At 37.2% G+C, this 27,990-nt stretch overlaps 1 protein-coding gene across 1 annotated transcript; it reads right to left on the bottom strand.

The window, feature by feature from the left end:
• LOC122787835 (N-acetyllactosaminide beta-1,3-N-acetylglucosaminyltransferase 3-like) lies at positions 1-27,311 on the bottom strand. The gene is made up of 2 exons (XM_044054750.1): positions 27,167-27,311; positions 1-1,897 (listed from the first exon to the last, which is right to left on the bottom strand). Exons 1-2 carry the CDS (start codon positions 27,309-27,311, stop codon positions 927-929), a joined length of 1,116 nt encoding a protein of 371 aa, XP_043910685.1. The 3' UTR covers positions 1-926.
• Between the last annotated feature and the right edge of the window lie 679 nt (positions 27,312-27,990).

Here is a 27,990-nt window from a genome sequence, read left to right as displayed (position 1 = left end):
TTATGAGAATCCATTTTATCATTTTATTATTAAGTCATACCAGAATTCAAAATGTGATCCCCTAGGCTATTGCAGACTGCAGTAAAGGACTTGATAAAAGAAATATATTACTACTGTGGAGGGAGAAGTCAGAAAAGGATAACAAAATGCATTAAAATGCACACCAGACAGGGAAGCAGAGTGCATGCAAATTCTTGCAACCCTTACTATTTTAAAATATGGAAGACAGAAAGTAGAGGAGGCAAATGATCTGAGTCAACAGAGTCTAGAAAAGGAGGTGGGTACCTTGGATTGAAAAGGGCAGGGCAGGAAAGAGGAAGGGCCATAGAGGAAAAAGATAAAGATGAATTACTCTACTGAGCAGGTGGTGGGACAAGCAGTGAGTGAGAGATGCAGAACTGAAGAGGAATTCAAACTAAATAATGGTTAGGAGTACAGATCAACAAACATTATATGTTTTCAAGTGTCCTTCCACTGTTCTCATTTTGTCCTTTTGTAGAACTTCCCATGGTCTGCAGAATATTAGGAACAATACTGTAAGTATGTCATAAGGGCAGCTGGCTCAGGAGACTTCAGATCTTGTAACTGGGTCTGAAGCGTGATGATGTCATATACTCTTATGATGCATCATTGATGACTTCAGCAAATCCATATCATTTCCTTAATACCTTTTATGATGCAAGTCATAATTTCTACAGGAGAGTTTCCCCCTACAGTAATACGGACAAATTTACATTGCAAGATTAAAGTCATTGTTTTGTCACAGTCTCTTAGAAATATTGTGGCTTAGGCCATTATAACAAGAATACTGTAAATTGAATTTACATCATTGTTATATACCATTGACTGTAAATGTAATACAGAATTACCTCGGAGTAAAACTGAAAAGGCATTGAATGGTCAGATGTTGTGGCCATCAGTTACAATTATAATTTTGACATGCCACATTTTAGGTTTGGGTCATGTATAGCGTCCCACATCACCACTATCTCATATGGCAGTAAGCGATGAACCACTAGATAGTCCCTGTAATAACAAGGATCAAACGAATCCACAGAAGGTGAAGGAGCATGCACACCTATAGTAGAGATAGCCATATGAGATGCAGGTGATAGGCCTGCCTTTTTCAGACATATACCAAGGTATACATCATCAATCGGCATAACTGGAATAATATGTGAAGCTTTGTAGATTTCTCTGGCTGTGAAACCTGACATCACAATCCCACCGCCTGCACAGTATGCTGGGTAAAATTCTGCTGGATATACTTCTTTAGGCACACAATATTTGCTCGCTTCATTACGAATCGGTTTCACATGAGGAATTAACTGCCCAACATACAAATGTTTATCTCCATTATTCCCTTTTAGACCTGCTAAGTAGTGCACCATGTCATCTGAATTGACAAAGACATCATCATCCCCATTGAAGAGAAATTTCACATTCGGGCAGTGCTCAATAAACCATTCATAGAAAAGGACTTGTTTTAAGGTCAGGTTGAAGAATGTGTCATAAAAGTCCCACTGAAGAATGTCTCCATACTGTTTGTACTCAGTATGGATCAGTTGCTGGAACTTCTTTCTTTCCTTCTCCTTTGAATCTACTCCTAATATGAAGAGTATTTTTATTTGCATTTCACTGAAAACCCTTTCCTGACCCCATGTTTTCCGTATAACCTCACGGCGATCATAATTAGCTGGTGTTGACTTAATCACAAGGAAGAGAAAGACCTTGTCCGATTGCTGGGGTCCATCACATTTACTGGGAATATCATGAAGCACCTCAAAGTTCTTACAATGTCTGTACCTTAAAAAGTCTTTTACGTGGTCTGCTAATTGTGAGAAGCCATTGATGCTAGACACTGATGTGTTTTCTTTGCACTCAGGTGTGATTTTTATTTACATGTGGTAAGGTGCTGTTGCCTCAGTCTCTGTTTTGGTTACTTTTATATGTTTCTTTGCAATGCTTTGCAACCTGTTGTGATAGTCTCTGCTGAAGAAGAAAAAAATGGCTGAAATCCCCAAGGTAAGCAAGACAAAATGCGAGAGATAACGCCTTTTATAGGTCCAGATAAACCTAATAAAAAATAGAAAAAGAGCTGTATTAATGTGAGACTGAACATTTTAAAGATGCAAACTTTGCTTTTGTAAAATATTTTGGCTTTTTACTAAATTACTTCTTATAGTTGCTACACATGTCCACTCTGGTAATGCTGCTGGAAATTATGTACAAATCCATTTCTCTGCATATACACCAAGATATGGAAAGGCTAGTAAAGAGAACTGAAATGAAGTATCCAATAGGGTACTTTCTTTCCTAAAGGAGGAAGGAACTGTCCAACATCCCATTTACATATTACTGTGTGTGAGTAAAAATAAATCACTGAACATCAGGGCAGGAGAAAATACAACCCGTCCCCTAGAAAGGGAGAGCACACAAAAGTCAGCACCCTACAGTAACTGCCTTATATTTCATCCTTCGGATGAGAGGTTATACGGAGGTCCCATCTGCTCGAGTTGGTAGTAGCTCAGTTGTATATAAAAGATCCCACCTATTGCAAAGAGTAGGGGGAGTTCCCCGATACCCTGGCAAATTTCCTTTAGTGGTATAAATACCACCTAGGGATTCCCCTGAAAAGAGGCCACTAACCTAGTAGGACTAACCCAGTCAAGAAAGGATAAATAAAACAAAAATAATAAAATATATGTGCTACCTTGGTGCAGCTGTAGAAGTTAAGCCATGCTAATGTATACTGTATGTAGAAAAACAAGGATCGATCACTCTGTAATGTTTCTTCCTCTAATCATATACATACTGCCAAGAGTTATAGAAAACAAGGCAAATTTGTTCTTTAAGTGCAGATTTCATCTTACAAATATTCTTATATTTACATTTCTGTAATTTAATATATAACAACTGAATTGATATACTTTTTCCATGTATAAAACATTCTTAGTAAGTAAAATGGTTTCTCTGTAATATTTTGGAAGAATGTTTCTGTTTGCTGAGTTTTCCTCTTTTAGTGCATAATGCTTTTGCTCATGGAAAATTATGGCTTTCAAGAAACTTTAGTCAAGTCTGACTTGGATAAAAGAGACTTCTCTGTAATTTGTAACTTTTGCTAATCCTGTAAAACAAATTGCCCCTTTAATGATATTTCACAATGTTATTAGGGCAAAGACAATATTTCTCTTCAATATGTTGGATTACTAATGAAGGGGAAATGCACACATTTTCAACCCAAACCTTGGTAAACACAAGTAAACAACTATCTTTTTTCAATGACATCACACACCACTGCAATCTCAAACCATTGAAAAGCAAGCAGTTGAAGTGGCCTATTGGCTTATTAATGTGTTAATCATGCTCCCTTTCTTTCACCACCATCTAATAATTCTGGAATACCAGATCACTTTTGCTAAAGTTATATACATTACCAACAAATTGAAGAACAGGGTTTCTTACAATCTGAGTTTCACAGAGTATATTCAGAGCCATAGCTTGGTCATCTGGCATCCTGAACACTTCTATACTCTACTGCTCCCTCAACCCAAAGTTGAAGATGAAATAAAGTACATCTAAAGCTAAGAACAAACACAGCAGAAAGCTCTTTTCCACAGTTATACAGTTATGAAACTAACCTCCTAATTGACTGCTAGCACAAATGCATTATCAGCATGCAGATACAAAGCCACGGTATCCCCTCCTCTTCCTAAATCTGAAGTTAAAAAGTTGCAGGATCACAGAAAAGTATGTATATGATTAGAGGAAGAAACATTACAGAGTGATCGATCCTTGTTTTTCTACATACAGTATACATTAGCATAGCTTAACTTCTACAGCTGCACCAAGGTAGCACATATATTTTATTATTTTTGTTTTATTTATCCTTGGGTTTGCTGACGTGTGACCCAAAGAACTATGTTTTGGTCTTTCATTAGGAAGCCAAAAATGACATCCAGTCTTTTACAAATGATACATAATAAGCTGATATATGAGCAGTATTCTGGAAGTGTTAGGTCTTAGAAATGATGAACAGACAGTTTTAGAATGCACTGATAATATGTTTGCACTGACTGATAAGGTACCTATCAGTATTGAATGCATTGCTGAGTTTCTTCTGGACAATAGAATTTAACAGTCCAATATGCCTTTTTTCTGTGGTGAGCTGTTGCAGTCCCTCATTCCCTCCAGAGTTATCCATTTCTAAGACTGTATCACTTGCCACCTTCCTTTAGCCAGGTAGCAACAAATGAAAACTCATTTGAGTCTCCCAGAAAGGTCTAAATATCTGGTGCAGTGCGAATAACAGAAGACCAGGAACCAAATGGAAAATGCACCAAACAAACCTGCATACGAACTCCGTTTATTGAAGTACAAACACATCAAGATTAAGTGCTTTTGTCTTTCACATAGAAGACTTCATCAGAATAAAGCACACTGATTCAAGAACCATTTTTATACCAGTACATGTTACATAATAGATACAATTGAGCCAATGGTATTGTCAAAAAAGTCACATGTAAAATGGTCACATGAGCAATATTAGATACACAGGATGTTAATATTCAAGCCAACTTAGCTTTTTACAAACAAAACATTGTTATATATTAAATATGTTTAGCATATGTTTAAAAATGCAGGCACAGTAATGTAACTAAAAATGCTAAAATACTTAAAGTTTCATAGATTTTTCTTTCAGGGCTGGAAGTATTGGCAATGAATCATTTATACCTGGTGGAAAATTAGCTGCAAATCTGATTTGCCAAACCAGCTCTTTTTTACTTAATAAATTCTTCCAGTCACCCCACCCCTCAAATCTATGTCCATAGTATCCAAAATACCAAATGTAAAACCTTTAAAATTAGAACAAGTGAGGGAATACCTATATAATGCACTTGTATCCTTCTTGTTTTTAACATCATATATGTGCTCATAGATTTTGCTTTTCAATGCCCTCTCTGTTTTCCCAACATATAATCCATTGCACGTATCACATAGAGCAAGGTACACAACTCTGGTGGTAAAATAATTTCCTTTCTTTGAGTATCCCATAAAAATGACAGTCACACATACCTCAGTGCAAAACCTCAAGATTTTGCACTGTCCATCATAAAATACAAAACTTATTTGAGAAAAGCTGGTGGAAAATAGTTAGTAAATATAGATAATCACTAGTAATTATTATAGTTACAGATAACTTTTTAGAAGATTAGTAAAGTAGAAGTTAAACAAATAGAACTGAAGTTCTGGAATACTTGTAAAGTGAAGGATTTAGTGTAGAAAGTCTAACACAAGTAATGTCACAGCATGATGGAAGAATGAGTCCCTAAACTAAGGACACAGGTAATGTCACAGCATCATGGAAGAATGAGTTCCCAAACAAAGGACACAGGTAATGTCAGAGCATGATGGAAGAATGAGTCCACAAACTAAGGACACAGGTTATGTCACAGCATGATGGAAGAATGACTCCCCAAACTAAGGACACAGGTAATGTCACAGCATGATGGAAGAATGAGTCCCCAAACTAAGGACACAGGTCATGTCACAGCATGATGGAAGAATGAGTCCCCAAACTTAGGACACAGGTAATGTCACAGCATGATGGAAAAATGAGTCCCCAAACTAAGGACACAGGTAATGTCACAGGATGATGGAAAAATGAGTCCCCAAACTAAGGACACAGGTAATGTCACAGCATGCTGGAAGAATGAGTCCCCAAACTAAGGACACAGGTAATGTCACAGCATGATGGAAGAATGAGTTACCAAACAAAGGACACAGGTAATGTCACAGCATGATGGAAGAATAAGTCCCCAGACTAAGGACACAGATAATGTCACATTATGATAGAAGAATGAGTCCCCAAACTAAGGACACAGGTAATGTCACAGCATGATGGAAGAATGAGTCCCCAAACTAAGGACACAGGTAATGTCACAGTATGATGGAAGAATGAGTCCCCAAACTAAGGACACAGGTAATGTCACAGCATGATGGAAGAATGAGTCCCCAAGTTAAGGACATGGGTAATGTCACAGCATGATTGAAGAATGAGTCCCCAAACTAAGGACACAGGTAATGTCACAGCATGATGGAAGAATGAGTCCCCAAACTAAGGACACAGGTAATGTCACAGCATGATGGAAGAATAAGTCCCCAGACTAAGGACACATGCAATGTCACAGCATGATGGAAGAATGAGTCCCCAAACTAAGGACACAGGTAATGTCACAGCATGATGGAAGAATAAGTCCCCAGACTAAGGACACAGGTAATGTCACAGCATGATGGAAGAATGAGTCCCCAAACTAAGGCACAGGTAATGTCACAGCATTATAGAAGAATGAGTCCCCAAACTACGGACACAGGTAATGTCACAGCATGATGGAAGAATGAGTTGCCAAACTAAGGACACAGGTAATGTCACAGCATGATGGAAAAATGAGTCCCCAAACTAAGGACACAGGTAATGTCACAGCATGATGGAAGAATGAGTTCCCAAACTAAGGACACAGGTAATGTCACAGCATGATGGAAGAATGAGTCCCCAAACTAAGGACACAGGTAATGTCACAGCATGATGGAAAAATGAGTCCCCAAACTAAGGACACAGGTAATGTCACAGCATGATGGAAGAATGAGTCCCCAAACTAAGGACACAGGTAATGTCCCAGCATGACGGAAGAATAAGTCCCTAAACTAAGGACACAGGTAATGTCACAGCATGATGGAAGAATGAGTCCCCAAACTAAGGACACAGGTAATGTCACAGTATGATGGAAGAATGAGTCCCCAAACTAAGGACACAGGTAATGTCCCAGCATGATGGAAGAATGAGTCCCCAAACTAAGGACACAGGTAATGTCCCAGCATGATGGAAGCATGAGTCCCCAAACTAAGGACACAGGTAATGTCACAGCATGATGGAAGAATGAGTCCCCAAACTAAGGACACAGGTAAAGTCACAGCATGATAGAAGAATGTGTCCCCAAACTAAGGACACAGGTCATGTCACAGCATGATGGAAGAATGAGTCCCCAAACTAAGGACACAGGTAATGTCACAGCATGATGGAAGAATGAGTCCCCAAACAAAGGACACAGGTAATGTCACAGTATGATGGAAGAATGAGTCCCCAAACTAAGGACACAGGTAATGTCCCAGCATGATGGAAGAATGAGTCCCCAAACTAAGGACACAGGTAATGTCCCAGCATGATGGAAGCATGAGTCCCCAAACTAAGGACACAGGTAATGTCACAGCATGATGGAAGAATGAGTCCCCAAACTAAGGACACAGGTAAAGTCACAGCATGATAGAAGAATGTGTCCCCAAACTAAGGACACAGGTCATGTCACAGCATGATGGAAGAATGAGTCCCCAAACTAAGGACACAGGTAATGTCACAGCATGATGGAAGAATGAGTCCCCAAACTAAGGACACAGGTAATGTCACAGCATGATGGAAGAATGAGTCCCCAAACTAAGGACACAGGTAATGTCCCAGCATGATGGAGGAATGAGTCCCCAAACTAAGGACACAGGTAATGTCACAGCATGATGGAAGAATGAGACCCCAAACTAAGGACACAAGTAATGTCCCAGCATGATGGAAGAATTAGTCCCCAAACTAAGGACACAGTAATGTCCCAGCATGATGGAAGATTGAGTCCCCAAACAAAGGACACAGGTAATGTCACAGTATGATGGAAGAATGAGTCCCCAAACTAAGGACACAGGTAATGCCCCAGCATGATGGAAGAATTAGTCCCCAAACTAAGGACATAGGTAATGTCACAGCATGATGGAAGAATCAGTCCCCAAATAAGGAGAAGTAAAACTAATCAATACAAAAACAATTGTCACGAAAGATATTTGAAGAGAAACACAGACAAAGGCACCTTGATATGGAAAATTTCACAATACAAAAATTAAAAAGCAAAGGGGGGAAGAAGAAAAGAGGATTAGTAATGGAGAAGTTGAATAAATAGAAACTGGAGCTATGGATTAGCTGCAAAGTGAAGGAATTAGTGTAGAAAATCCAACTCAGGTAATGTCATAGTGTGATGGAACAGTGAGCCCCCTAATTAAGGTGAAGCAGGTGAAACAGCAAGTATCTGATCAGTTGCCACATGATGATGTTCTGGAGTGTTCAGTAGTAACACAAACAACAAAGTAGGTAACCGAAGGGTAAGAGAAACCAAATAACCAATAAAACACCTTGGTAATGGCTCTGCTTGGATAAAATCAAGCTCAAAAGAAATTCAAAATATTACATTTATTAAGCACTTTCACCTTCTTAAAAGACTTCATCAGAATAGTAAACATAGGTCCATAATACTTTTTAATTAGATAAAAAATACTATTGGTTAACACTATTATATCACTTCTTTTAAATTTATATATGGTTTAAATATCATCATAAATCAACAAACAATTACAAGGAGAAGAATTCTTCAAATGTAAATTGAATTAAAAAAACATTATAGGGTTGTCTGACAATATTTTAAATAAATATATTACAAAACTTTAAAAATAATATAATCTCACAGTGCTTCATTCACCCTTTTAACTCACAGTCCTAAATTTTTGAACAGTTTCAACTAGTTAATTATGTTTCAAACTGTTAGTTGCTGTTTGTTTTTTGTCCTGTCAGTATCATTAAGTGTAAATTTCATTAAATTATAACTTAGCCACTCACATATTCAAATGGGACCCAAGGATAACTGTCCATTGAGTCCCATGGAATTACCTGTGTTAAGGCGAAATTGCCATATTAATTCTTGGTACTTGAGCAGCGTTTCCCTCTGTCCTCCACTAGAACAAGATTCAACCTGTTCCAATACCCAGAATAAAAACATATCTTTTTCACAATCCTTTAAATGCCTGTATAGTGTGTTAAAGTCTAACTGCCTAGATATCTCATAGTAGTACTCATAGATCTCTCAGTCTTCCCAACATAATAGACAGTAGAAAGGGTACACAACTCACTTCAAAAACAATTAAAGTGCCTATTAACCTTTATAGAAACCTCTATAGTAGGAAGAGATAGGTCAGCACCATGTGCCATGTATTTACATTGATGACACATGCTACACCTGCTCTGAACAAGGAATGGACCTCCTTGAAATTGATTAAATGTATAGATCTGCAGTTGTGGAAATGTGTACATATCTAATGACCTCATCTGATCCAAACATAATGAAAGTTTTACAACAGGATGAGAAGTTTAAGATGATCTCTCTACTTAGTTTACCAGAAGTATTCAGGCAGCAAGCAGGAATGGAAATTAAACTAGAAGTAGACAAAAATCAGACCAGTATTGTACACATTGATCAGCGGTGATCTGTGTCTCTTCTACAAGGCAATCTCAGACCCTGCCCTTCTAGAGATGCTCCATACCCATATGTCTAACTCCTCATGCACTACCTGCTCAAAAGGGATGAATCTAATATGCAACATCAACAAAACCTGCTAGAGAGACAGATTTGTCTCCCAGAGGCTGCCCTGTCTCTGGAATAGACTACCCATACAAGCCATACAGAGCATCTCGCTGACCCTCTTCAAGCACAACCTTGATGAGTGGATGGGAAAACACAAATTAGTCCCAGGGGTTCCACCTGTGTCCCTCATTGAAAGGGGTGACAGGTGCTGACTGAGGTTTCTTTTTGGGGATAAACTCTTGGGTAGGCATGTAAAGGCCCCAGGCCATTAGCACAGTAACCTCCTAAGATCCTATGATCCTATGAACTGAATGTGCCAAAATGCAAAAGAAAGAATATAAAGAGAAGGAGCAGATGAGAATCCAAGAAATGTGGAAAAGCCATAAATATAGTGACAAGTATAGAGATCTCCTGGAACAACCTCATGTTGATCAGGATTTGACGAAATAATAGTTAAAGAGAGGCGAGTGGAAACCAAAGGATGAAAGGCTAATAATGGCAGCCCAGATGAGTAGACAATGTACACATTGGTTTACAAATTCCATTGAATATGTGGATGAAACAGACAGATGTATGTTCTGTAAAAAAAAAAAAAAAAAAATTTGGAAACAGTCAAACACCTTGTTGTTGATGTACTCATGGCAGAGGGCTGTTGCACTGAAAAGCACAATAATGTGGCAAGATTGTTGCCCTGGGGTTTATGCAAACACTACAATATAGAAGTAGCTGAGAAGCATTGGAAACATGACTCACAAAGCATTATAGAGAATGATGAAGTGTATATTACATGGGATCACCCATTAGCAACAAATCAAAAAATAGGTGATAGAAAACTAGCCATAGTAGTCCATGAAAAAAAGACAAAAGTAACATTGCTCACTGAAATTACTACACCTACAAATTACATTGATTCACATATAGATAGAAACAAAGTCATAAAATATCAAGATTTATAGGCAGAAATGAGAGCAATGTGGAAGACACCCGGACAGTTCCAATAGTAGTAGGAGTAATAGGTCTAATACAAAAGAATCTAAAATAATATTAATTTCATGAACCTTAATTATACCCTGACTTAATTGATTCTTGTCATACTATTAGGAAACCCAAAAGATTTCGAGAAATTAAACTGAAAGCAAACAATATGCATATCTGAAGACAAGGTAGTCAGAGTTGTAGAGAAAAGCAAGACATAATTAAGTCTCATTTTATAATATAGCATCTTGGATCTATGTGAGATTATCTATTTATTTACTGGGAAATTTTGATCTGGAACAAAGCCAATTTTCAGCGAAGGCCCAGGGAGAAATGCTCCAGACACATGTCTTTGTAAAGTGGGAGGAAATCGGAGCACCCAGAGGAAACCCACATGAACACAGGAAGGACATGCAGACTCCACATAGAAGGCACACCAGCTGAGAATTGAACCTGAGAACCTCTTGCTGTGAGGTGATAATGCTACCGCTGCACCTCTGCGCCGACCAAATCTAATTTCTGAAACTTTGAAATTCATATGGCTGAGACCATATGATCAAAGGTTTGGAACTTCAAACATTAAAAAAAAAAAAACAAAAATCCTATTTTTAACATTTTTGCAGGGGGCTAAACTCCCCTGCACCCCTTACATGGGTGGCTGCACCCTCACACTCCTTGCTAATTAAATATACCAACTGCAAGATCACACTACATTGTGGAAAAGGGTAAAATTCCATTTCAATGCTTGAAACTTTGATAGTCTGATAGGGATCCAGCATCTTATACTTAAATTGCAATGGCATAAATCTTATTGCCCTAAACTAAATTTTTCTCTTAGAAAACATAAAGCAGCTGCATTATCAGAAAATGCATTGTATCAAAAAAGCCCAATATAAAGACATGCTTTCTATCAAAAATAGACCCTAGTAGATAACCATATGGCCAAGACACGATACGTCTGTTAGTATGTTACAGTATTACAAGTCAAATAACAACAGGTCAGCTTCCATGCTATTTAGAGGGATTTAAAAGAAACTTGTACCTTGAAATTCCAATGATATGTTTTGTTTAGTGAATCATAGTTAATGTACAGCACTGAAAGAAAGGGTCATGCTGGACTGTGAGAAAATGCTGTTCATCAAAATGGTCTATATAAAAACTGTTTTGTATCAAAAACACTTAAGGAGCTAGCCATAACTGATGGACTATATTAGCAAACACATTGGAGGGGACAGATCAGCAAAGTTGCTGTATACAGACAATGTGGCATTACAGGCATACTCTGAGCAAGAACTTCAGTAAAGGATAGCGGAATGGATTGTAAAACTGAATTTACATGGCATAAAACTGAGTAGAAATAAGGCAGTTGTAATGGCAGCAAATGGGAGAAAACAGAAGAAGGTGAAAATTGAGATAGAAGAGAAAATAGTAGAACAGGTAACAGCCTCAGGTATCTGGGAGGGGTGGGTGATGAGAAGGGAACTCTGAATGAGGAGGTCAAAGCTAGAATCAGTGGGGCTGCAGCCAACTGGCACAAAATGTCAGGGAGTAGAGTATGACAGAAGAATGTCAAAGAAGCTGAAAAATAAGGTGTATATAACAATCATGCGACCAGTACTACTGTATGGTACAGAAACCTGGGAAGTAAAGGAAGAGCAGTTGAGGAAGCTAGATGTGATGGAGATGAAGTGCCTGAGATGGGTGGTAGGATGCACACTGTGGGACAGATGAAGAAATAAGAACATAAGAACAAATGCCAAAGTATCTCCAATTGTAGAAAAGGTCAAAAAGAACAGATTAGGATGGTTCAAGCATGTGTGCAGGAATGCAGAAGACAATCTGATGAAGACATTTTGGGACAGAAAGGAAGAAGGCAAGTAGAAATTAGGGCATCCAGAAAAAAGGTGGATGGATTGTGTGATAGAAGACCTGCAAAAATTAGCCATGAGTGTTGAAGAAAGTAGGAGAGTGGCATTGAATAGGGAGATATACCACGAAGTGACACGACACCCCAACCCCATGTACAAAATGGAGAAAAGGGAATTGATGATGATGATGATAACATTACAGTTAACTGTGACATAACTACTGTTCACTGGCATTTAAAATAAAACACCCACCTTCAAACTGGAAAAATAAGTGTGAGAGTTGAAATATTCTGTTTTCAGTAATGAAAAAGTTAAAAATGGCTTTCAGTGGATTTTTCTGAAAATGTAAAATAAATATTCTGCTTTCCAGTGTAGTACAGAGCACACTTAGTTTAAACTCTTGGCAAGAGCATATAGTTTGGCATTCATTGTTATTAGAAGTCAGAAGTAAAATATTGTATCTTTTATAAACTATGCAGTTTTTGAAATTCTCTATCTACAAGCAGGTCAAGATGAACTCTTGTATGCAGCTGTGTTTCATCAACAGGACGTGCAAGATAAGAGCAAGGCCAAGGAGTTATTCTTCAGGAACAGAATGTTTGAGATATGGAAAACAAACTGTTAGCAAACCAGCTTCAAATGAAAGACTTATTATTCTCTAAACTGCTGAGGCAGGCAGAAAAGACACTATAAAGAATGGGACTTCTTTTATATGAGAGACTTTGATGCTTACAGATCTGATGCTGTAAGCTGAAGTGCAGCTTTGTTACTTGTGTATATCTTTCATTGTTATACTAGATGTCTACTTCGTATGTAGAATAAAGAATGTCATATCAGATGAACCGTCTCATTGTTTTCATTGAGTAATAGTGCAGACTACCTGTCAGTGTAGTATTTAAATTTTACAACATTTTTTCTCTTCCTTCTGTCTTGATTTTTTATCTTATACCAATGAATCAAAGTCACTGTTAAGTGCTTCTTATTACAAAATTAAACTGTTATAAAAGACAAAAGTAACTGCAGTCAGTAAATACTGACAGTTTTCAATAAAATTCCCATTTTCCTTTACCTTTTGCTTTGGAAAACCTGATTTTACGGGTGGGGTGGGGGGTACACCTTATTAACTTCATTATATATCAAATTTATTTTCTTAAGGCATTGTGAAGTATGAGCTAGTGTGGCAGTCCTAACACAAGCATCATTAATCCATCTAAAGTCTGGAGAAGAAAACTTTTTAATAAACTGTATTTTGCTACTTGCTGCTTTATGTAAAATATTTGTACTACATCATTTTCAGGAGCTGCTTCCTTTCATCAGTGGGTCTGATCTAGAACATGCATATGCAGAGACTAATCATACCTCTCAACTGTACAGATTTTTGTAGAATGTCCAGATTTCTGCCTCATATTTTGGTCTGTTCCTCATAAAATTTGTGTTTTTTGGCAAAACGTTGAAGAGTGAAGTCAACAAATAATGTCAGATACTTGAATTTCAGACTTTATATCCTTCAGAAAATTCATGATTAAGCAAAACCTATTATTGTAGCAACTTTCTAACTTTATAAGAGCAATATTTAAACTCTGTCCCTATTTTGGGCCTTTGTCTCCCCCATTGTTTTTGGCTTTGTCCAGATTTCTTGCACTTAGAGATTGAAAGGTATGGCAGAGATACATGAGTATGGTTCTTTACCACACTGTCGGACTGAAGCAAACACTATAGAAAAGTTGTTGTGTTGTACTAAAACAAACATCTACCCAGAAGGCAGCTTATTAAGGGGAAGGGCATGTTCAGAGGAAGCAGTACAGGTATTTTCTGTGTTCCTGGTAAACAGCATCACATTCACTTGTCTACACTAGTTCTTTGATCTTCTGCAGGGGTCTTTGGTCTGTCCTCTGAGTTATCTATTACTCATCTTCTCTCCTCTGATAAACTGGTACATTTCTTCTAAGGTAGAACTTCTTAACCTTTACAAACAAAAACTTAGAAATGCAGAAATCATCTGCACAAACTCAAAATAACCAATAAAAAAATCTGTTACTATCATAGGAATCTATATTCTCCCTGACAACAACATAACAACAATAGAAAGCATCCTGCACTGGATATTTCAAAACGCTCTAAAGAAAACTATCATATGATATGACTCAGATAATCCCACAAACTCTCTAAACTTTTACAATGCACACAAAAAAAATTGATCTAAGATTGGATGTTAAACAATAAACCCCCTAATATTAATATCTCAGACTGCCTCCCAAAAAAGTATTAGCATCTCCCAACTGACTTGATTAGACAACGCCTGGATCCAAACAGAATGACCACATATAGTCAAGTATACAAACTAAAAAACTTTAGTAAGGACATCTTCATCTGCATCCTATTTCTGTGCAGATGGAATCCACTAAAGTCACTTCTCCTAGAGCAATCTGTAACCCACTTTAATAACACGTTCACAAACAAAATGGCACCAATTAGAATTAAAAGGGCAAAATCCCTGGCTAACCATATAATACAATTCAGTCACTAAAACAAAGAGATAAAGCCTGGAAACAATCCTTGTACACCAACATACAGCAAAAACACTGAAATTATCCTAAAATCTTCTGGTCTTCCATAAAAAAAATTCTCCACTCTGGACAATCTACCACTTCAACCCCAAAATTAAATAACAGAGACAGTATGCTCCAATCCCAAAATTTAAAAACACAGACAATAAACCCAACCCCAAAATCTAACAATATAGACAGTATGCCTCAACCCCAAAATCTAATAACATAGACAGTATGCCCCAACCCCACAATCTAACAACATAAACTGTATACCCCAACCCCACAATCTAACAACATTTTCAGTATGCCCCAACCTCACAATCTAACAACATAAACTCTATACTCTAACCCCAAAATCTAACAACATTGACAGTATGCCTCAACCCCAAAATCTAACAACATAGACAGTAAACCTCACCCCTAAAATCTAAGAACATAGACAGAAACTCAACAGTCCTTGAAAAATGCACCTGCTAATGATAGTTTCATAGTTGGTGTAGAGGATTCAGGCTTTAGTCACCGGTAATCAAAGTACAGGGTTTGAGCCTGAATAAGTTAACAACCTGCCAGTCCCTAACTGGATCATTACACATACACACACACACACACACACACACACACACACACACACACACACACACACACACATATTCTTTCATCTGGAATAGTAAACATTCTGCCCTCCAATGTTTAATTATGTGTGTGCCTTTAATATGATGCACACAAAGATGCTAATAAGGATGAACTCTGCATACATCCTTAAAAATTAAAATCAGAGCACATTCTTAAAGAAGAAATGCAGTTTTGTGGTAACCTCCTGGCCACTGGGCTCCCCATCAAGCCAGTGGGCTCTAGGCAACTGGCTATGTTGCCTTATGCTGTATCTGGCTCTGATCAGACTAGCATGTTTTAAGTTGTGGTGGAGGTTTAGGTCTCTACGATAGGTGTTTGCAGTGTTAACATGTTCTTGTGAAAGTGTAGGAGGTCTCTCAGGCCAAGGCCATTTGAGGCCTTGTAAGTTAGGTAGAGGTCACCATGAAGGAGCTTGTATGACATAAAAAATAAAGATATGAATCTGAAACATTCTACGTAGGTAAAAGTATTTTTCTAATAACTGTAGAGATATAACAGTTGAAGGAGAGCTCATTGTCCACAAAAGTGCCAAGGTTCCTAATAACTGTACTGATTTTAAGGAGGATGTCTTCTATTCAGGATGTGTATGGATGCGTCTGTTTCCCAGAGACACTACACTACACTCTCTTGCACTTAATCTTAGACTTTGAACCTGGCGTCATTTGTTTTTCCATGCCAAATGCTCTTGTACACAATAGAAGTCCTCTGGACAGCTAATGACAGCTGCAAGCTTGGAATCATCAGCAGACTTGGTCAGACAGAGGCTTTTGACATCTGATTGAAAATCGGAGAAATAAATATCACATTGGAGTGGTTTTACTACAGATCTCTGGAGATCACACCATTAATGAGTCTTTTAGAGGAGAGCAAATCTATGATCCTAATTTGAAAGGCTAAGTCCATGAACCAATTTGTTTTTCAACAAGTTAAATGTTTACTTACATTTAGTGTTATTATTTAGCTTGTCAATGATACATGATGTTGTCAAAGCCTAAGTCATGTTACGTTACACTGTGAAGACCATTTTGTCCTCATACAATTCCTCAGTAACATTTGTCAAAGAAGATCACTAGGTTATGTAGTTAGGACCAATCCTTCATCAATGTAGATTAGTCTGAGTCAAGGAACTGTAAGCTGCCAATATATTTGTTTACGATGTAAATAAATATGAATTCCATTGTGTCATAAACAAAGCTGATGAGGCTTAGTGGCTCTTATGAAGGAATATGACCACACCTGTTTTCCACACCTCTGGCACAAAGCCATTTGACAGGCTGAAGAAAAACAGTGAGTCTATAAGACTGTGCTTCATACTGACAAGGATACACACTAGCATATTATCAAGACACACAGAACTAGTGTTTTTTTTTTTTTTTTTACCTCTGAGACATATCCTTTGGATGAAGCAGGTAGGGCATATGGGATAGGGAGGGGAGTTGAACTAAAGCAATATGCAAATATGTTGGGTCCTTAACAATATAATTAATGTTATTGTTTTATATCAACTCTGTACAATGCAGAGGTTTCTAAGCTAGTTAAAGTAGGATTTGTGGCTGTCCTTGCTATTGATAGTGAGTTTCATGTCATATTTTGCTATCATGGATTTGATTTTATCTCTCAGTTGTTTGTTTAACTACTTGAGTTTTTTATGAAAAATGGTATTTTCAGTTTGTTTGTAAGGGTCAGATTTTTCCTTTTGTCATATAGTTTGCTTATTCCAGGGTTCCAACACTGGAGTTTGTTCCTAAATTTGATGTTGTATTTGTGTTGGACTGGACTTAATTTTTGATGGAGACACTGAGATGAGGATAGAAACTATCTACAAATTCCACTGTGTTGTCTACTGGGTCTTCTAAGAATGGGGTGGGGGGGGGGTGGCTTTTGAAGTACATCAGGTTATTAGCTAGCTGCAACAAATTCCTCTTAGTAAAATCTTTAATGGAATAGGGTCTTTGGGCTTACTGGATTGGGTGCTAAAGGGAAAGACCACTGAGTGCTGATCAGACCTGACCAATGAGAGCTGCAGTTGTAAAGCATATCAGGGCTATATTTGTGATGAAGAAGTCAAGCAAATTTTAGCCCAGGGAAGACAAACTATCTGATCTATCTGGTCTAGTAAGTTGGCACTGATGAAACCTAGGAAGTCTTGTATATATTTGTTTATGGTAGTATAGGTCCTTCAGTTTTTGGATTTGTAGGTGAAATACCCAAGAAGAATTGTATTTAGTTTTGCTCTATTGTAACAAATTCATACTTATAGAGATATGCCATAGACAGGGTTTTTTTAGTTAGCCAGGATAAGCTAGGGAGATATATTAATAGTTACTAAGATATAGAAAAATTCTTGTTATTACTTGCCATATAAGTCTAGACATGATAGAACTGTGAAGGAATATGGACACGCCACAACCTACACCAGAAATGCCTTCAGTCGAGAGTCTGAATGAATGATGTGTTGTTCTCTGCTAAATTCTTAGTTTGCCCTTCCTGAGTATCCCTGATTCCTATTGTTTCTTGCCCTGGTGCTGATTATACCAGACATGTAATTTGAGCACAACCTGGTCTTGCTATATGACCTAGATTTTTCCTGTGTTGTACCCAATCATCCACTGACCTGGATTGTGTGTGCTTTATTTATATACCCACTAATAGTTCCAAAGTTTCCCATTGTGCAGTCTATTTCTATGGCTTAGTGTACCATAGCAAAATCGAATGGCACATTGAGCTCAAGTCTGTCTGGGGGTGCAGTGAATGGTAATCACCAGACAAATAATTTAGTTAATGAATCATGCCCTTTGCTTTGTGAAACATGTCTAGCAGTCTAGCTGTATGGGCTTTCTTTAACAAATAACGATTAAACATCACATTAGGTCCATTTTGCTCAATTTGCCCAATTTGGATAACAATGTATTTCATCCTATTTCCCCCATTGGCATTTCCAGTTCATTAATATGCTTGTATGTTTATCACACCTATTTAATTCCAATATGAATTGTGCTCAGTGTTTTTTTGAATAATGAAGTACATAGTATGTGTTTAAACTTGAGCTGTTATGTTATGTAGTTTTTCAACAAACTATCTAGCTGCCAAAAGTGCCAGTGAGTTATGTCCATTCCTTTACAGCTTATCTTCCCTTTTGCTGCTTGTTATAAGAATGTTTAAAGCACTTCATGGAGTTACACTCTGCCAATCCCCCCAGCCTAGGTAGTGCATGCACCCTTTCAATACATGCTTTGTGATGTTGAATACAAAGCTTTGTCTATTGATTTTCCTTCTCACAATCATTCATTTTTAGTTATATGGCAGCAATGAACCCTTTGTTGATGCTGTCCATCCATAGCTTATATCCTCTCTTCCCATCTATTTCTGATTGTATGTTTAAGCAAGCCTTCTTCAAGTGATAGGTAGATTAACTGAGAATTCATAACCTACAATGAAGATGTGAGATCTCAGAGTAGGTTACATTTAGGAAGAGGTACAGGGTTCAATGCCCTCTGCTTGGTCAGCGTGAGGCTCTTACTCTCCATATCAAGTCATTCTTTGTGTTTTGTTTAGCTTCTTTCACAGTTACATTGAAATGGCTCATAATAAAAAGTGGCTTTAAACCTGAGGTGCTGAATGTTGAAGAAAGTTTTATCAATAGAAGAAACTATCTAGTCTGTCAAAGTTGCCTGAGACTTTTGCCCATGCCTTTACAGATGATCTTTCCTTTTTTTCACTTGCCACAAGAACTCAGTTAAGCATACTATATCATTATACTGCAGTCTTGTTAATTAGATTTATCCTTCATATTCCATTGTTACCAGTTTCCTTATCTAATTAGCATCTCTCCTTTAACAATCTCATTTAGAAGTCTCATTATTTATAATGCGGCAGAAACATTCCACAACATTCCATATGATGCTCATAGTATAAGCATAAACAATTTTCTTGAACAAAAACAGATGGAAATAAAAATATGAATTCAACAGGTTGGAGACATGGTTAAAATTATGGCTGCTTAGATTTGGTAAAAAGGGTATTAGAGGAAAAAAAGAAGAGAGGAGAAGAGAAGAGCAATGGAAAACTTTAACCTATAAGAAGGTCGACAACTAGAGGTATAGGATTAACAGAGATAAGGTCCTAAAGAGTCACCTCAAGAGAAACAATGTAAAAATATAATTAGAGTGTGATGTCCAGCCAATATCTCACTGGACTGCCACCAATAAATGTGATGTCCCCCCACTTAAAACCTGGGTCATTAATTAAGAAGCCTCAATCCTCACCACTGACTCCAGTGTGAGAGCATAACGGAAAACACCAGAATGCAGAGCACACAAGTAAAATTCCACAATTTCCCCTTAAGAGCTCAACAGGAATATGCCCTGTTTTCCAGGTACTAGACTATATACCTCTGTCCACACCAAATGTAATCCCTTATCATACACTTCAGTGCAATGTGTTCCAGTTTAAGACCTCTGACTCACTCACACTCAACATAAATTTAAGTCTCACACACTCAAACACTTATGGGAAGCCTGACACAGACTTTCAGCTGTGTCCCCTCCCCAATACAAATGGTAATACTGCCACCAGAGTCAGAGAGATCTACACACCCTTCAAAGGGTGAGCAATTATTAAAAATTAAATATCAAAATAAATGATAGCTATGACCAGAAGCAGCCAGGCATTCAATGTGACCTGGGGAGTATCAAAAAGATATAAACTCTCTCTAATCTCTAGAGAACACAAGGATTGCCCAGCCACAATGTAAAGTAATGAAAAACAATTAATATTAAGTAAATAATTCCAAGAATGTAAATCAATAACTTTGAATAATCACCAGAATTCATTCACCAGAAATAAAAAATTAAACTGTAGGATAGAAGTCCACCATTTTAGGAAAAAAATATATCTAAATGACTAAACTTTCCTAATCAAACTAGAGGATACTGTACCTGATCTAATCTAAAAACATAACAGCAAGGCAAAGGCAGGCTTACAGTTTTTGGTGAGTCCTTTTTCTGGGTATTTTCTGCAAAGCACTGTAATAGACTCTAACTCTCAACTAACTGCTACTCTTCACAAACTGCTCAGCTTAACAGTGTCAAATGTCTTATTAAAAAAAATAAGTCAGCTGTTTTAAAAAAGTTCTTTTTCCTGTCAATCAGTTGTTCAAATAATCACCTAGCAACAAGGAACATTCTAATGGCATTACCTACTGTTCAGCTGATTCTCTATAGACTGTATTTTTAAAATCTCAAACACAAACATGTGCAATTAGAACTGTATCAAAAGACTGACAGATTATTTAAACATTTGTTATAAGCATGCAGATACTTAACATTTTAAACACTTATTTACATTTTCACAATTAGACATGCTGGCATACAATACAATTTAATCTGAGAATCTACACAAATCTCCTGCCAGACTTGCTAAGACACATGACAGTGTTTCATTTTCTTTACATAGAGTTACAGAGCATTTTCCAGCTTAAAGAAAGTAAAGTATCCAGTTAGGAACACAAAGTTATTTATTTGTCTTATACTGGAACTGTCTAAGAAAGAAAAATACATAAGCTTAGGAGAGATGAAAAGGAATATGGGGAGAACAGAGCCTACCTTTTACCACCTAGAGGGCAGGAAAGGACAAGTGCTAACATTGATGTGACTACAGCTAATATGACTGATGCTGACAACAGTAATGGTGACAATATGTAAAATATTCAAAACCCTTTAGCGAACCCCCCTCCTCACTGAGGAGGTCAGAGAGACTGAGGAACCAGGGGAGGGGAGTGATATATTACAACCACAATTACAACTACCAGTACCATGCACAATCCAGGGGCAACTGGAGGGGGAGGGAGAACAGATTCCAGTGAATGACCAGGACAACAATGTAGTTATTTTGAAAAACAAAGGTGGAGACTTTAAGGTATATAATTACAGTAACATTGCATTTAATGAACAGGTAGCAGAACTGTTTCAAAAAGGTTTAACCTTTGTACCTGACAAGAAAGCTTCTCTAGACCAAACTATAATAGATCTGAAACTTTTTACTAGGAAGTTGAATTTTGATTTCTTTTTCAAAGGGCTGAATTATAACATGCAGAAACAAGGTTGCCTAAGAAAACCCAGTAAATTTAACCCCACTTTACATCCTACTGTGGCCATTTTTGAAAAAAATATGTAAGAAAGAGATCTGTTTAAAAAAGGGGTCAACAGACAGGGTAACAACCTAAGTAAGTCAGAGATGGCATTATTAAAATACATCTCTCAAAATCTGGAAATACGGGTCATTTATTTTATTTATTTTACATTTGTTGACCAGGAAAGTCCGACTAGGTTCCACAGATCCTGTTTTCAGCGGAGGCCCAGGGAGAAATGCTCCAGAAGCATGTTTTTAGAATGTGGGAGGAAACCGGAGTACCCGGAGGCAACCCACGCGAATGCAGGGAGAACATGCAAACTCCACACAGAAGGCACCCCAGCCGAGAATCGAACTGGAGAACCTCTTGCTATGAGGCGACAGCATTAACCGCTGCACCATGAAACCAGATAAAGGTGGGGGTCTTGTGATTGTGAATTATGATACATATACAAACAAAATGTTTAACCATTTGTTTGGGGATGCATACAGGGAAATCATTTTACATGTGAAAAACATTTGTTACAACAAAGTTGACATTATATTGGAAGAACTGCTTATGAATCAGCAAATTAAACTGGGAGAATGCCATCTTATGTCTGTAAGAAATCTCAAAATACCAACAATATTTGGGATCCCCAAGATTCATAAAGGTTTAGAAGACCCTCCACTGAGACCCATTGTTGATGCCTATGCATCAAAAACTTTTCATATAGCGAAATACATAGATATCAACTAAAGGGTGTATTGTTAAATAGTCCCTGGATACTAAAAGATTCATGGTATTTCTTGTTGAAAATCAACAAAAAGATGTACAAAGACAACCTTGTCTTTATGACAATTGACATTAAAGATTTATTTTCAGTGATTCCACATGAAATTAGTATAGACTGGTTTTGCCAGTATCTCTGCCAGAATTCAACACTCAGTCACAACTGTATTCTTCCACTAGGAACATTAATGGAAATTGTTCTGGACACTAATATTATAACTTTTGAACATCAGTTATTCAAACAAGTTCAAGGTGTGGCAACAGGGCAGCATGTGCCCTAATTTTTGCCAACATTGTACAAGCATACTGGGAAACAGAATTTATATTCAACAGTCCCTTTGCCAAAGACTGGTCATTTTATGGCAGATTCCTTGACAACATCATAATTTTTTGGGTAGAGGACAAGGGGAAAATTAGCCATTTCTTAGAGTATTTGGACAACAGTACTGTGTTTTTAGCATTTACACATTCAATTACTGAATCTCCTGTCCATTACTTAGATATAACCATTGAAAAAGACCCTGTCAAGTGACAGTTCAACTCCACCATCTTCCAGAAACCCCCTACACCAAAAGAAGGCATTGGTAAAGAGACAGGGGTTTAGACTGGCTAAGATGATTTCTGAACAAGAGTTCATCACACAGATGAACATCCTGGGAGATATGCTGGAAAATAGGGGCTATCCTATGAGTTATGTGTGGAACATTCTCCAACACGTTACAAAGAAAAGGATGAGTGGACAGTTTACACCCCTGCTTGGAACAGGGGGAGGTATTCAAAATGAGGTAGGACAGGTTAGTAGTAACCTTCAAGAAATTTGCTATTTTTAAGTTTAACAAGTATTTTTATAATATTAAGAATATCATCCAACACAATTGGAACATCTTTAGCATTGATGCAGACCAGGTACAGTTAATAGGACCAGCCCCGAACATTGTATACAAAAGAGATTGTAGTATAAAAAACATGTTGGAGAGACAAAAACATGGGCTGGATAAAGGTGTAGGCATGGTTAAATGTGGATACTGTTCACAGTGCCAGCACATTCTTGAAGGGAAAGATATTTTGATCCCTAACTATGGGAAACATATTATAAAAGGGAAAATGTCATGTAACCGCAAAGGTGTGGTGTATTTGGCTCTATGCTCAAAATGTCCTTTTTACTACATTGGCAAAACAAAAAAATTGCATTACAGAGTAGGATTTATCAGCATTATTATGATATTAATAGGAAGGATGAAAAAAATGCATTAGCAGTCCATATTAATGCCAATGAAGAACATAGCTTTAAGTTTGTTGTTATTGAACAAATTAATCTAGGAGAAAGAGGGGGACCCTTGAATGATTTCCTGGAATTAGCAGAACTGAAATGGCAAATTAAAACAAATGCAACAGTGAGACAGGGAATAAACAGTGCTGCATCCATCAGTTCTGTTTTAAGATTGAAAGCACAATTTTTTTCTATAAAGAAGGTTTTTACATGTCAAACTGTTTTTAAGAGTGTTCACATATTATGTATTTTGTTCGTTCTTATGCAATGTATGTGTTTTAGAATAGATATTTTGTTATGCTTTTACGTTATGCCTTTACATTTTATGACACTGCTGCTTTAAGATATTTCATTATTTGTACAGGTGATTGTTATATGTTTTATATTAAAGGGATGTTGGGTAATGTGTACTTCATTCTGAGGAAGTTTCCATTAGAGAGATGAAATGCTCAAGAAACAATATTTTTGAGTGGATCCGGACCTCGGTTCTTGTTTTTTCTGTTGTCTTATACTGGATAGAACTTTATCTAGAGCTAACCATGAAGTTCTGAACACTTCATCTACAGAAGTGTTTAAACAGAATGAAACAATTCAGGATGTAATAGAAAATGGATTGTCAGCATTTGAAATAAAAAAAAATGAAAGTGTGAGAAACTAAAATATCAGTATGTATATTCATGAGGAAATAAAGTGAATGGGGACATAGAGACTTTTAACTGCCCCCCATGAACTCAATAATGTCTAAAAGACCATCTTGGTTCAAAAAAAGACAAAGACAAATGATGCAGGTCTTAGAAGTATGATAAATTAATTATTTTCTAGAGAATGCCGTGGATGTAAGGCTTATAATTTTCAAAGGAACTGTAGGTTAAGAAGAAATGGACATAAAAAAAAGAATGTGTAGAATAGATAGGTGCAGTTATTAGTGTGATGAGAAGTATTATGCTGTTTGTTCAATAGTATCTAAAGCTCATCTGATACTTATGATACAAGGTAGATTATGAGGGTTCAGATCTGATTATTAATGATCAAACTATAAATTCCTGTGTCTTTATCCATTTATAGGTTTATAGCTATTCCAAGGTATTCAGTACTATGACCATTCACACCATGCCAATATCCTCAGTCAGGCTGAACCACTTTTCTCCAGAAAGGCCACACCAGTCAGAACCGGTTTACATTTTGTGGATTCCCATCCACTCATGTCAGTAATGTTTAAAGGGAGATAGTTGCCTGCATAACATGCAGGGGAAGTTTATTTTACATGTTTGTGAGACACTGGGTGATAAACTGTCCATCTGCAATGTTTTATTTATCTGTTGGTGAAGATTTAGGGTTTATGAAAGCAGCTGTTAAAAATAGTGCTTTAAAGGACTGCTTCTGCTAGGATGTGGAAAACAAAAGCAAACATCGTTATCTCATATTGACATTATATGCTATATTAATGCATCTGAAGCATATTAAGTTATTATTTCTCATTTGCATTTTGTTAAAGCCAAAATGCCTTGATGGAGGAGACAATTATGTGATTACATTGCTTGCTTCAACTCTCTCTTTCTTAGAATGTGCTATCTATCCTCAAACAATAAAATTATTCATGGACTGCTCTTATGTCAGATATCTGACTTTGAATGGCAGCAGTCAAAATTCCTAGTTTACTTAGAAAATCTCCTGAGACTTCCTTCTAATGACAGCCTGCATACTTTTTTCTTTGTCGTGTTTATACACACTGCAATAAGCAGTTTCTTCTTTAGTTGTAATACATGTTTTCTTTTCTTTTTTTAATTAGAATTTTTAAATAGGAAATATATTTTATGCCAGTAGGCTTCTGTCACTGGTATCAGATTCCTTCACTGTACAAGTATAAACTAAAAGAGTTACAAACTCCAAAAGCCTCAATGAGTTCATGCCCTGGTAAGATAAAGAAAGTAGTTGTAAATAACAGTAGACTGGAATGAAGATCTGACTTCTTACACATTCATTAAGGTATTGCAACAGTGGGTGGAAAGGTCCCAAAGTTTTAAATACTTTGTTATGTAGGATTTTTCTTCGCCAGAATCTTAAAATATGATCAGCAACAGGGGAAAATAGCAAGGGAAATAAATACATTCCTATAGAAGTATCATAACATTTCATTCAAATCCAACATGGCGTATACTAATAAAGCAGAAGAGAACAGAAGTACCACAGAAATAAAAAAAACAGGTCAACATGCTTTTTTATATGTGGTAGTGTCAAAATCATTTTGTAGGGAAGAAAATATATTCTAGGAAAAGGAAAGTTTGCATTCAGGACAAAGCTGTGATTTAAGCATGTTTAGCCGATTTTCTGCCATGTATCATATCGACTAGCTGCTAAAAATAACCTCTACTATTTCACAGTTATTGAGATTGGTACATTATTTGGTAAACTCTTACTTCAAACTTTAGTAGTAATCTTACCAACAAAACAAAAAAAAAGATGTGGAATTATCTTTGACAAGGAATGTAATACACTGAGAGAAAATACTCTTGACTTATTTACTTAAATATTCCAAATATTTAAATTTGACTTGAGTTTATCATACCAATATGCAAACTAAATCTGACAACTGCTTTTTTTCTGAACTGTATTCTTTTTCTTATCATTTTTCATGAAAAGGAAGTATTGCTACAAAGTTATTTAAGACATTTAATTGCACTTTGCATATTTCTGCTTGCAGACTTTGCCTACATTTCACAAATGCTGGCAAGTAATGGCTTGATCTGGCATGCTTCTGATTTATTTTTCCACTATTATACTAGTCAGCTGACAGTAAGCTAAACGAGTAAGGTAGTCTAGGATGAATATAAAACCTGTCGACTGCTTTCGATAACTGTTCCTGATAAATGTGAATGGTGCATGATTTTTGTTTTATCTGAGCATCAGACACAGCGTTATTTAAGGCTAGGTTACTCATTGTTGCTCTTTACCTCTTGTGCGATGCTATATAGACGTCTGTGCACCATAACTGGGTTGAGGTGGGGGGTGCCTGACACATGGGTATGTTGCTCACTCTGTTAAATACTGAAGTTACACTTCAGCTGTTCTCTGCCACTGATTGAGGATAGTAGAATAGTAGATATGTGTCATAATCCACACCTGTACAGAAAGTGATGCCCCTTTTACACCTCATGTCTAGACATTCATTTTCTGTACTGTATCATACTGAATTATATTACCTTTCCTTGTGCATCTGATCACATTTGTGTTCTGTCCCATATACCCCCTCTGTGCCTTTATCCATAACAACTACTCTAAGGCCTGTTTTTTTTTTAACTTACAGTTAATATTTCCCTGTAGTGTCAGCTGTTAGGTAAATGCTTGAGACGGTCAGCTCTTCTGCCAGTTATGTTCATTACCAGCCCTGCTAGACAGGGATCCAGGGAAGTAAATAGTGTGGGATGAAATAGCCAGGGAATTGCTATGGCTAGGCTTGTATAGGCCCTAGGGCCAATAGCCTAGTAGCAACCTATGAACCTATGAACTTATAGTCCCGTTACAAGTTGGTGGAATAATAATGGCGGATGGTGATGAGTGCCATGTGCTGAGGTCCTCAAGGGCCAGGATGACATGAAGGGTCAGGATGACATCATGGAAGCAGTCAATTGCACCTAATACTAATGAAGATTTGTGGAATGGCTGCATGGTATTGGACATGGAAACTCAGCACTGATGTTCACCACATAGCCCTATGTTACAATGCCAGTTTTGTAATATGGAGTCTTACATTGTTCAGAACACTGCGGTATTGATAAATGACTTATGCTGAGCTGTGGAGAGAGTAAAGGATGATTTTTTCTTTGGATATTTGATAAAAGAGTAAACAAGCTTTGCATACGGATCTGGGCTGGACTAGTTAGGGCTTATACACAAGGGTATGAGAACACATCACAAAAGACAGAGATGAATTCTAATGTGGTGACAAAAGAATGTGAGGACAGCAATTAGGACAAAAGAAAGGGTGTACAAGAGGAAGGGATAAGAGAGGGGATGGTGGGAACCGTACAGTATAAGGAGGTAAGTGGAATGGCAGCAAAGTTACAAGTCTAAAGGGAGATGACAAAAGAGATCAAGAAAGGGAATGACAAAGGATTGTATGTAGAGAGCAAAAAGGATCTGAACAAGGTTGGCAGGCAGATCAAGGCTGAGAAAGAGAGGAAAAAACAAATATAATAAGTTCATTCTTTACCCAAGTCATGACAAATTAAAGGGAGAAGAGGGGCCCATGAAGGTGGGGCAGTGAGCTTGAGATATGAGACCTGCAAACAGACACCAGGATAGAATACAAGAAGACACAGAAAGGACTATCTGTTCAAATGACTCA

The sequence above is a fragment of the Protopterus annectens genome, chromosome 13.part0 (assembly GCF_019279795.1).
Source record: "Protopterus annectens isolate FY-2018-M chromosome 13.part0, PAN1.0, whole genome shotgun sequence".
Lineage (NCBI taxonomy): Eukaryota > Metazoa > Chordata > Ceratodontiformes > Protopteridae > Protopterus > Protopterus annectens.
Note: the sequence above shows the minus strand (reverse complement) of the source record. Positions and strands in the feature narration are given on the sequence as shown.